Source organism: Phasianus colchicus, chromosome 6, assembly GCF_987193195.1.
Source record: "Phasianus colchicus chromosome 6, bPhaCol1.hap1.1, whole genome shotgun sequence".
Taxonomy (NCBI): Eukaryota; Metazoa; Chordata; class Aves; order Galliformes; family Phasianidae; genus Phasianus; species Phasianus colchicus.
Genome location: NC_143441.1, coordinates 34,454,129 through 34,466,504, shown reverse-complemented (window position 1 = coordinate 34,466,504; position 12,376 = coordinate 34,454,129). Strand labels below are relative to the sequence as shown.

At 36.9% G+C, this 12,376-nt stretch overlaps 1 protein-coding gene across 11 annotated transcripts in view; it reads right to left on the bottom strand.

Annotated features, from left to right (window-relative positions):
- Window positions 1-12,376, bottom strand: part of CACNB2 (calcium voltage-gated channel auxiliary subunit beta 2) — a 223,331-nt gene that overhangs the window by 31,819 nt on the left and 179,136 nt on the right. For all 11 annotated transcript variants that reach the window (XM_031614479.2, XM_090142912.1, XM_031614477.2 and 8 more), the window contains one exon: window positions 1,833-1,955. In XM_031614479.2, the coding sequence (XP_031470339.2) occupies window positions 1,833-1,955 (123 nt within the window). The remainder of the gene's footprint in view (window positions 1-1,832; window positions 1,956-12,376) is intronic.

Sequence of the window (12,376 nt, the reverse complement as noted above, 5' to 3'; positions counted from 1 at the left end):
ACAAACCACTACTCAACAAAACCAATTTTAATATACTTAGTAGAAATACTTAATCCATGTGAATTTTTTCTTGCAAAAATAAAACCATGAAGAATTCACTCCTGTAAAGTCTGAAAGCTAAGTGTTGATATATGAAAAGGAGGATAAGGTAGTTTTATGAGAAAATAGTACTGTACATGGAATCATAGAATCGCAGAACTACTTGTGTTGGAAGGGACATCAAAGATCATCTAGTTCCAACCCCCTGAATACATAATACTTCTCAATTTTAAAAAGCAATAGTGGAAATCTTGGTAGTGGTTAGTGATATGTCCAGCTCTCAAGCTGCTGGCTGAGGTGAAGGGTACTCTGTAAGGACACCTGTGATTGAAGAGTCAGGTGAAACACAAAGAGGAATTAAATGCACAGCAAAATTATGGCCATGCATTTAAGTCTTGAAAGATTCAGGGAAGTCTGCGATGCAGTAGAAGGAATCCGTCATCTGTACATGCACTAAGTTTTAATAAATCTAACTTAATAAAAAACAAATTTCCCTCACACAGAATCAGTACAGTCTTTTTCACAACTGTCCATGTAGATTTTGAATTTAAGTTTTCCTTGCTTGAGCCCTCTCAGCAGTATAAACTGGAGATCTGAGTGAAGGAGCAGTATGCAGTGGATTACAGAGTCCTGGAGAGAGAGCAGGCCAGGGCCACAGCCACAACAGGAGACAGGCAGGACAGGAAGGATATGGCTCAGGACCTGTCTGAGGAGGTTTGGTCTGCCCAGCAGCAGCTGCTGCCAAATGTGGGAGAGAGCAGCAAGGTCACTGAGATCCCAACCCTCATCTGCATCCCTGCTCCATTCCAGCACAGCTGGAATGTCAGCTTCAGTGAGTGGCTCAGAGAGCAAAACAGTTTTGCAATTAGAGACCTTGTTGTATGACACCTGAGGCTGCAAAAAGAACTGCATTTTAATCTTGTTTTCCTTACTCCCTGCTACATGTATCCACAGACAACATAATACCACAGCTGAGCTAAGCTTCTTTTCAAGACATTTCTGAAGATTCAGTAAAGTTTGGACAATTCTTTCTTTCTCATTATTTCCGATGTGTTTTGACACTCGAGGCTAAGTTCAGCTATGATGAAAAAGCATAAATTCTATCAGACAAAAAAATACCTAACACTGTTTCTAGTCCTTGGAAACAGGGGAAAGACTCGATGTGAAGTCTGAGGTTACCAGATAATTTGAAATACAAATGGAATAGGTAATCATATGAAATCATTTAATCTAACCAAACTGAGTCATGCTTGTCCAAACTCACTGAAAGATCCTGATAGGCTGTTTTTTTTTTTTTTTCCAAAGACTGTGTGCCAACTCATCCCAGCTTTTGTCACAAGAGAGAGCAGAGCAATTCTTTTGCAATATCATCAGGCTTCAAAGACATTTTCTTCACTATAAATACAAATTATCACTTTTTTAATATGTTTCATATATACAGAAAATGCTGATCACTAGTCATCAAGGTAAAAGTATTAAAAGTCTAATTCTTGTGTTTCCTTACTCTTTGTCCACTTGTATTTCTACTTGTTTATTAGGGAAAGCTTCTTGCTTCCTCTGCAAAACACCTCCACTAGCAGAAAACATGCAACATCAACTGTAACAACTGAGGGCTTTTTCTACACAGCATTAAAAAGCCAGATAATCTAAAAGAGATGAAAGATATGTTGCAAAACACAGAATATGATCAGAAGCTGAGAAATCTCATAAAATCAAGAAACAATTTAGAATAGAGCAGTGGGGTGCTTTGACACTTAAAGAGGGTCTCTGCTTACTACTTCATTTTTGCTTACTTCTTTAACGTGAAGAAAATCTTTAGCTTCAAATGAGATGGCCATGCCTGGGACTGGAACATCATCATCATGAGCTGCACTATAACCAACATTTGTCCGAACTGCAAATGCAACAGGTTTTGTCTGCAAAGAGAAGATAAAAAGCATGAGGATTACCCTCACAAACACATGCACTTATACAAATGTACATACAGAGAATGGATTCTGTAAGATGTCTTTTTAAATGATAAAAATGAAAAAGAACTCTTAGCTGTAACATAATTATCTTGTGTAAAAGACAACCAACTATTACTGATCTAGGCATGCCAGGAAGAAAAAAAGTAGTCATGTAGGCACTGAACTCACTGATATTTTTAAGGAAGATACTTGATAAAAGCTAACACTAATTATTGTTTTTCAATATTCAACAAAACCCCACAACTTACCTGAATTTAAAAACTGCAGATGAACACAGTTGATGCTTTATATACTATTATTCATTTCAATATAGAAAATGTGGATATAAGCAAGCATTAAACTGTCAAATCTCCTAAATACTACTTCCCCACTGAAGAACACAGAATAAAACATATCATTCATTGTTATGAAGAATGAATTTTCTGTAAAACATAGCAAACTATTGTTGTAGATCTGCATCTCAGAACAAGAATGGAAATATTAAGAAACAATCTTTGCCAAACAATGATAGAGAAGATAACATGCCTGCTTTTTCTTTCTCCACAGTTCTCTACCAAATTAAAAAAAAATACTTGTGTCTTACTCCTGATATTATCAGTGGATGAAAGACTTCAGACTGACTAAAGACTATGAAATCTCTGCTGCATTGCAACCAACAGACAACTGTAGCAAGCTCACGTCCTTGACATACTTAGAAGTAATCTAAAATTTCCGATTAGAGGGCAACACCTTACTACCCCAAAAAAAGAGAAAACAGAAACACTCTAAAAACAGCTGAACATGAAAGTTATGCAGCAGGCAAAAATATATTCTTTCAATTCCTACTGTTGAAAAATTAATGTGAAAATGTGAATAGAAAACAAAGTGGAACATTTAACCTCACACATTCACAGACACAGTTACGTCCCATTTTAGATATTTGTCATACTGGTTGAAAGGGAGACTGAATTACCATATGATTAAACAACAATAATTACTTTAACTGCATATTTAAAACTAATTAATTTTTAAAACTTTAATGCTGGCCTTTTTACACGGCTAAATAATTCTGAGAGTTCCACAAAACTTTAAAAATAAGTATGCTTTCTTTTTCTTGAACTGCTGTCTAGAAGTAAAGTAATCCGAGTATGCTACACAAGTCATTACTTTCCTATAGAACTCAAAGGAGAAATGGTATCTTACATCAAATACATATACATATATATTATTTTTATCATACGTATCTGTATATCTTAGAATATACCTAGCATTTGCTTACATGTTCTACACTTCTGAAATTAGTTTTGGTCAAAAGTTAAGCACTTCCTGTCCATTCTCTAAATCAGCAGGAAAGTGTGATGGCAGCGTAGCCCTCAGTTAACTCACAGGACCACAAGGACAGAAGCTCCCAGATGTTAAACTTCAACATTTTCTCTCTCCTATAAGGAATAACGTACACATCTTCAGAATGAAGATTTCTACATTCTGTTCCTTTTTTTTTCCCTGGAAAAACAACTGCATTCAACAGATGGAATAACTCTGCAAGGAGAACAACCTTAGGCTGAACGATTTTTATAACGGACATAAATTAAATCAAGACTTGGGAAATTATCAATTTTATTTTTATTTAATTTTATTGCCTGGATCTTATTTCTTCCTGTTAATTCATGAGTTATATTTACTTTATACATCTTTGTACAAACTCTTATTTACTAAGTCAATAATATTTACAGTTTTATTCTACTCAGCTACTTGCTTATACTTACACTCTGCCTTACTCCTGTATCATGACTAACTTGTATTCAGTGCCTTCAAAAGCTTTTGCACAGTATCTATCTCTACCTTGCACTCAAGAAATACTGCATCCTGAAAATTACAACCACTTTTTCTAGTAATATACTTAAAACATGACAGAAGCATCTTTTTCCTATAACTCATTTCAGATTAGTTATACTGTGCTGTAAACCCAGTGGATGCAGCCTCTGGGGATCCTTGTCAACTAGGCAAAATATATGACACAGAAATTGCTCAGAGAACAGGTCATCTCCCTCATGGCCACTAATTTTGGGGATGCTGCTCAATAATCAAGTTATCTCTACTCTCTGGATTCAGTGCTCTCCAAGCCATTTGCATTTCCACCTGAGGCTGCCCTGCATAAAGCAGTGACCCTACAGATGAAAAGATATGAGTGGAACTTAAAGTTGCCTTTACTTCTTAGCAGTAGGTGATGAGGATTTAGGGTTTGGGATCCATCTTGTTTCTCACTTTATTGAATCACTCCTGTTAAATAGGCATGCTTCACTGACAGTAGCTTAAATGAAACCAGACTGCTGATCAGAACGTATCTTTTATGAAGCCAATGTCAGCTAAGTACAGAACTGACTCAGAAAATGTTGTTAGTTATCATTTGTTGAAGAGGTTGTTGATATTGGCATCTGTGTTCAGAGAACTCATGTCCAAGTCAGTTTCTTCCCTTGTTATTTTTGCATAATGTTGAGTGCCATGCATTGTACCCACTTTTCACAGATGCCTGTAAATTTAGCCTGAAAGGAATTATCTTTCTCTGAGGTAATGAATATAACGGGTCTCTCTTGAAACTGCAAGGTTTGCGTTCATGAAAATTTAAAATAACACACAAGCTTTTCAGCTAAGGGAAGTCAATACCACTCTTGAACTTTTCATTAGTTGTCTTGGTTGGTGGTAAATATGCCAAACGATGACCTACATTTGGCACTGTTTGTGCAAGCTGTCCCATAGATACTGTTTGTGCCATAAGCAAAGTTAATACAGAACATAGGACAACGATCAATACTAATGTGACAGCCTGATAGCTGCAGTCTTAAAATACGTCACTTTGTTTTGCCCTGTTGATGGTTGAGAGTCAAACATATAATGAGAAAGTACTGCAAAACCCAGGTTATGGGATTATAAGATTTTTATAAGAAACTCTTGATTATTTTGAAGAAGTTTGCAATGTTACGAAAGATACGTGGGGACAGAAACTACCCAAGTAAAGAATGGAAAAATAAAAATAACAAAAGAATTTTCACTTTTCAATTCCCATTTTGGTATTTCAATCTATTACGCTGTTACACAAGAAACAAAAATCAAAACCACCTGAGTACACAAACAATCCACAAATTTACATTCTAAACACTGAGTATTGTTAGAGTCACTTTACAAGTAAGTAATTGCCCAATGTCTAAAAATAGCATCTGCTCAGCTATCTCATTGTTTAAGAAGCGTCAACACTCGACAGACATCCCAAAGGAAAGTCAGAGTGAACCTGCCGACATTACAAGCAGTGACCAATAGCACCACTTCCCAGCAAAGACTCAACTTTCTTTTATTGGTGTGGGTGTACGGATCAGACAAGGCTGGTAGCAAGACAGAAGCACAGAATAATTGAGGTAGGAGAGGACCTCCAGAGTTGTCATTCCAGCTCCCAGGTCTCAGCAGGTCAGGTCAGAGCAGGCAGCTCAGGGCTGTGTCCAAGGGCATATCCACAGCCTCTCTATACAACCTGCTCCAGCACTTGACAACCCAGGTAAAAAGACCAGACAGTAAGCATGTATTTGAGCGAGGCGCACAAAGATGGACCACAAATATTGGATTTTATGCAGCAATACAAAGAAAATGAATTATAGAATGGCTTGGGTTGGAAGGGACCTCAAGGATCATCAAGCTCCAAACACCATGCCACGGGCAGGGTCACCAAAGGTGAAGTGGTATTACAAGTGGAAACTACCATTTTCCTATTATTATTTAAGTGGTTTAAAAAGAGTATTTTTTTAAGCACTACATGGGTATTTGCAGTGGGGTGGAGAAGGACATATATTATTTCAGGTTAAGAAAGCAACCACAGTACTTTAATACAGAAGAGAACACTGTTCCCATAACCCCTGCAATGCCTGAGGCTCAAATCTCAGACCTGTGCCCCCTAGAGCAAGGTGCAGCACTCAGCACCTCCAGCAAAGTGACTGAGATGAAAAACTACTCTGTAAAACCAAAACACAATAAAACTGTAGGTAATGAGCAGCAGCCTGAGTACAGCTACTGTATAACAAGATTCAAACTTCTCTGAATCATTAAAGCTTATGATATCATGGATCTGTCCTCAGGGACTTAGGAGACAAGTAGACAGCCAGAACATTTAGTTCTGGAGCCAAACTTCCTAATTTCTCAATGTCCAAGTCGGTAATTGGATCTGAGTGGATTTTACCACGTGTTTTCAGAACTGAGGCAACGTGAGCTATGGGCAGCTGTTAGCAGTGCTTGCAGTGCTGCCTCTGAAGGCCTGACTCACCAATTTCTCACATGGGAATTTGTGCACTCTCACAGGAGAACAGCCAGAGTGCAGCAGTCCCATGGCACCAGTCTCTGTCACCAACAGCCTTCTCTGCTCTCCAAGGCTGAAAGGGAACGCCATGCAAACTGACCTTTTCAAGTTTAAGGATGATTTCCCTTAGGATCAAGGCCAAGTAGCAAAACTCAATGAGGAAAGCTGTGAATCCTTCCAGTTACTTAGCTTCTTTATTATAGTAAGGCTCACATTTACTGTTAAAGAGGGGGAAATTTAACACATCCAACTGGTACAAAAGAGAGTCTTAACAATAGATATACTTAAAAGAACTTTTTTTCTCTCTCTCTCTTTTTTTTTTTTAATGTCCTCACACTCTCTTGAGATACTTTGGTTACTATTTTAGCTCATCTTCACACACAGCTTGAAAGTCATGCTTCTTACTTCCTTTTACGAAATTATATCTGAATAGAGTCACCAATGTCGGTTTACATTCAGCTCAGGAGGCAGCAAAGACTGAAATAGCTTTCATGACGCACACGGAGCTTTTTCATACGAGTAAGGTCTTTTTTTTATTAGAGCATACTGCCATCAGTCAAAACTCAGTGATGGCATGGTGATGTTTGCATGCAAGTAAGCCAGGAAGGTGGATCTGCTGCACTCACTTGGGGAACTGATGGGAACAATCGGAACAGCACAGCTGAAGAAAGAAGTCTGTTTGTTCTTACTGAAAACATGCTTATTCTGGCAGCAAAATCCAGAAGATGAAAGCTGTCATTTGCAATATGAATACTGTGCTGGGATTTCAAATTCTTTATTCAATGTCAAAGTGAGGACATTTTATGCTTATGAGACAGCATTTTAGTAGTCCTAGCTTTTTGGCTAGGTTCTTTCAGAGAAATGATCTGCAGTAACATTTTCAGGCTATTCACAAACAGAAAATTCTCTGGGAAAAGCATAAATCCGTGACACAGCAAACTAAAGCAAACACTAAATAAGCCAGTAACACAATGGTTGGTTAAAAATGAAGATATTATTATCAAAATGTCTGAAAAAGGTATAGCATGGAAAACATTTCTTAATTCAGTATAACATCTGCAAGTTTTACTGCTTGTTCCAATTCTTAAATAATTTCTCACTTCATTTTCTTCAACTGGATCAGAAACTCTGTATGACTACTGGAGCCAAAGGTTAATGCTATTAAAATACTTTATTTCTAAATGGTATGTTAAGCATCCATTTTTAAGAAACTATGCTAAAAAATGATTTTTTTTTGATAGAAACATACACTATAAAACAAGACCGATCTATTTACAGAAGTTATATATGTTTCAGGAAGACATTTTAGAGTTTGAGAAGTCAAATATCATAATAGTCCTTAACTAATACACTGAACAAAAAGAAAAGTTATTTCAGAACTTGGTAAACTCCACATCTCACTCAGCATGCTTTTCAAATGGTTACATTTTATAGGAATAGCTTATGTTATCCAACTCATCAACTGAATAAGCACAGTTTTCTTAAATCTTGCATTGAGATATTTATCATATATGAATTTAAAAGGAATATCAACTCTTAATCTCCCTTACAGCCTAGAAACAGATTATCGATCATAGATACAGAAATTATAAGAAGACACATACTTTTAAAGTTGTGTTGAAGGAATGTTTTTTAAAGTTGAAAGTTAAACTTGGGAAAAGCCAAATTAGAAGTCTTTTAACTTAGATGAGCAGCAGTATCTTCAAATTAGTCCTCACTACGTGCATTATTATGGTACTACCATTAACTTCATAGTCATATATTGTCCTCTGTCCCAGCATAGCTTATTTATAAAATCACAGACTCATTAATGTTGGAAAGATGGCTAAGATCATCTAGTGCAACCATCAACCCACCTCCGCCTTGCCTACTAAACATGTCACTCAATGCAACATCTACCCTTTTCCTGAAAACTACCAGGGACAGTGACTCTACCATTTCCCTGGGCAGCCTGTTCCACTTTTTCAGAGAAGAAATTTTTCCTCATCCAATCTAAACATCCAATCTAAACCTCCCCTGGTGTAACTTAAAGCTCTCGTACCATTGCTAATTAACATGCAGGACAGTTCTCTCACTGGAACAGAGAGCTCAAGAATGTATGAAACACAAGGAGCAATCTATGCCAACTTGTAATACTGTAAGGGACTAAATCTGGCCAAAGCTTTAGGCTTACCCAGCTCAATGAAGAGAGATAAGTAGTCTGTAAGGAGTGGTCTCTCTTTTTAAACAACATGGATCACTTTGTGCTTTCCTCTCCATAAATAGGGAAGTAAGGCACCAGTCTTTGGCTGTCCTGGCACTTCAAATTTGTCTTTATATTTCTGCTCAATACTACAAATAAAAGCTTTCTTGAATCCAACACTCAGCATTAATGGAAACTTCTGTTCTCAATCTGTAACTTCCCTGTCCAGCTGTAATACTATAAAGACAAATCAACACTTACACAGCATTCAAATAGCTGTTGTATGTGTCCCCCCAAAAAAATATGTGCCCCCCCAAAAAAATATCATTAGAGAAATCCAAACTTCTCTCTTCTTAATATGCAATAAATACAACATTGAGGCACAAAAAGAAAGAAAACAGGAAGGAAAAATAAAGAATAATCAACAATTGCTTCTTAAACGTGATCAAACTACATAGCAAATACTAGAGCATTATACATTCACACAAAGAATAAAGTTAATCTTTGGGACAGGGAGTTGCCCTCTGTGCTAGGGAATGGATAGATTGTGAAGAGTTAACCTTGAGAAACAGCCATGATCAGGTTGAGAGCTTGTGGTTTAACATTAGGAATTAGATAATCTTAAAGGTCCCTTCCAACCCAAATTACTTTATGATATATGATATGTTATGATATAAAACCAACACAGCTGAGCAAGGATCTGATGGTCATATTTGGGGAACCCAAGCTATTCTATAATTTCATGATAAGTTAGCAGTGATAAATTTCATTTCCTAGTTTGGAGTACCAGATACTGCATAGTTAGGGTTTTTTGTGTGCTTTTGTTCTGTTTTTTTTTCCTCCCCCTCTGGTGTAAGTGCAGTTTTTTGTGTTTAAATAAAACAAATAACATCCTTTAAAAAATGCATTTTTAGATCACACTGACATTTGCATAGATCCACAGGACAACTATAATCTTTATACTCTTCATATTCATTGCCAAAGATTCCTTGCAATTTCAACTGCAATTAACAGATTGCAAACTGTTTACTGCTCTGTAAGAGGAATGGAATGAGACAAAGGTGAGGCCTGCTTTGGCTATGCTCTTCTCAAATATTTGCTGAAAGCAGAATAACTGTAACACTTGCTATTTAAAGCAAAACTAAACAGAAGCACATAGTTTTACATGATCTATTTAAAAATACATATATTCAGCTGAAGTCAACACGAAGCACATAAAATGTTCGGTCAGTTATCTTAATTGTGGCAGAATAACAAATAAAAGAAAAATAGAATCTGCGTCAGCAAGTTTATCTGCTGTAAACCTCTTGCATCTATTATAATCCTCCTCTCACTCCTCAGGAGAGACCCTTGGCCTTGGATATCCAGCGTGGCCATGGCTGTGGCCTTACACACCTGGCAGATGTGTGAATGCTCACAGTTACTTTTCTCTTTGCACAAAAAAGCTGCAGGAAGATGGGCAGCAGTAGAGCTGCTGGTGCACTGCACTTCTGCATCTTTATAGACAGAGTTGAGGTCTTGGCTATATGTTCCAGTGATCCATTTCCACCAGAAAGATCTCCTGGAGGTGGACAATTCAGTTAGAGCAGCATTAAGGTTTCTCTGACATTAGCCAGGCACTAGCTAGACACTTACAGGAGAAAAGCCAGCATAACAGTGGCCAAAAGCCAGGGTTTGGACCATTTGTCATCTGAGCTGTGCCAAGAGCAGCCCCATCAGAGCCTAAAGGTGCATGGGAGTTCTCATCACATTCCTGTCCAAAAATGCCAGAAATTAAACAATTTGATTTTGGTATTTCCTAATGTACTTATTTACTTTTCCTTAAAACATCTAATTTGAATTCCTTGCTCTGAGCACAAGATAAAACAGGTTTCCTGGTGGGTGTATGAGATCCAAGAGTGAAGCGCGGTGATGACGCTATCCTTGCAGAATATATCATACAGCTGGTGCACAGCCAGTCATCAAACCAGAAGATGAAACACTAGCTGGCAATAAACCTTTGTCTTATTATAGCCATAGAACAGCTAAGGTTTAATTCCAGATTGTATGCAACAAGAGTTATTACAAAAATGTTAAATAGTGATAAAGAATTGCATTATTCGTAAGGAAAAAAAAAAAAAGGCTGCATCAAAATGAAAAGTGGCAGGAACAAGTCTGATTTAGGTTTCTAGAAATGTTTAATTTACACCTTTCTGTGTTCAGTGCTTTTTCTGTGCGTATGTTGGGAAGAAGCTTCTCAGTCTCAACCAAAGCAAGTGCAGAGATTGCAGTCTTCCCAGGAATCAGCCCAAGTAAGACACCACTCTGTACCATACAGCTACGTATATAGGCACAGCTGCCTTTTCCAAAGACAGCAGATATTACACAATGCCACCACCTTATGCACTGGGGAGGACACCGAGAGGAGTGTTCTGAAGACTCATCAGGAGTAGCTGAAAACCTATCAGTTCTTCAGTTCTTTTCCCAGCTGGCTGACAGCTGTTCCCCTTTATTTCTCCCTTATAATTTCCCCCTCTCCCTAAATCATGGCCTTGTTTTTTGTTTGTTTCGTGTTTTTTTTTCCCACCACAATGTACCTTTTTCTATAAAGAGTTGATTTGTATCAACTGTGGCTGATTCTGGTGATGGAGCTTTGTGCGTGCAAGCCTGGCTCAACACCCTTTGCACAACAGTGCCACTTACCTGTAATGCAAAGAATTAGGGAACAGCAGCAAGTTCCCTTTTACTAATAAAAAACTAAAGCCCTGCATACTTGTGAGCTTGAAACAGAACACTTCAAAAATTCTGAATTTTCTCTCCAGTATAAAAATTACGTAAAAACCATGGCTATACTCCAAGAAGATCTGCAGTCCTTTCTGAATTGCTGGTAATCAACCAGAAGGTTGCAAACGGCCACAATTGCATAATTCAAGTGCATAAGTGGATTCTGAGGGTGCAAGGAACCAGATGGTAGAATTCTGTTTTTTATTTGTGTTTAATTTAAATGAATTTTATTAATAGCAATATTATATTACTCAACGTACTTAAAGAAATTAAGAGACTATAGTCAAGCTTAGAAGTAGGATATTAATCCAGTCTATTTTTGTGAATAAAAACTGTTCATGATGAAATGGAGAAAGGAGATACAAAAAAGAAAAAAAAAAGGCATTATTTAAATATAATTTAATCTTGTTTTACATTTGTATCTCTTTTCAAAAAACAGGTATTCACACCAGACTATTTAAATTTATTGATTGCTATAAAATGCAAGATTTGTAAATATTTACTGTTATGGCTTTGTTCATTTTTCAGTTGGGCACTGGAAGACAAATTACAGACTACCAGCACACTTCTAAAAGGAATCCTTATCTGCACAATGGGAATAAAATCTACTTAAAATGAACAAATATAAATGTTACACTAACTTTATACAGCTTTGTAATTTCCACAGCTTTAATACATCGCTAGTTTGAATTCTAAAGTATTCAATGTAAAATAACAGCTATTTAATATAGTCTATCATGATGGTTTTACAGGAAGCAATGCAGATTGCGTACCTAATAAAGCAGCATCCTTTCATTTCTTAAGGATGTAAGACAACTAACTTATCTGTTTATATATCACTAAACAATTTGCATACATTTCACGTTGTCACTTTGCAATGTCACCAGTGTAGAATGTTAAATAAAATGGAATTCCCCTATCTAACAGAAACTGTTTAAACTAACAAAGACAGTTTTCTGATTATAATTCGCATAATCCAAATTTACATGAAGGGAAAAGAATTTCTGGAAAAGAAAGATGTTGCTTGGCCTAACAAACATGTTGGACCTCATTGAGGGCTCAGAATGCAGTGTGAGATAGCCCATTTGATGTCTTTGATTTAAA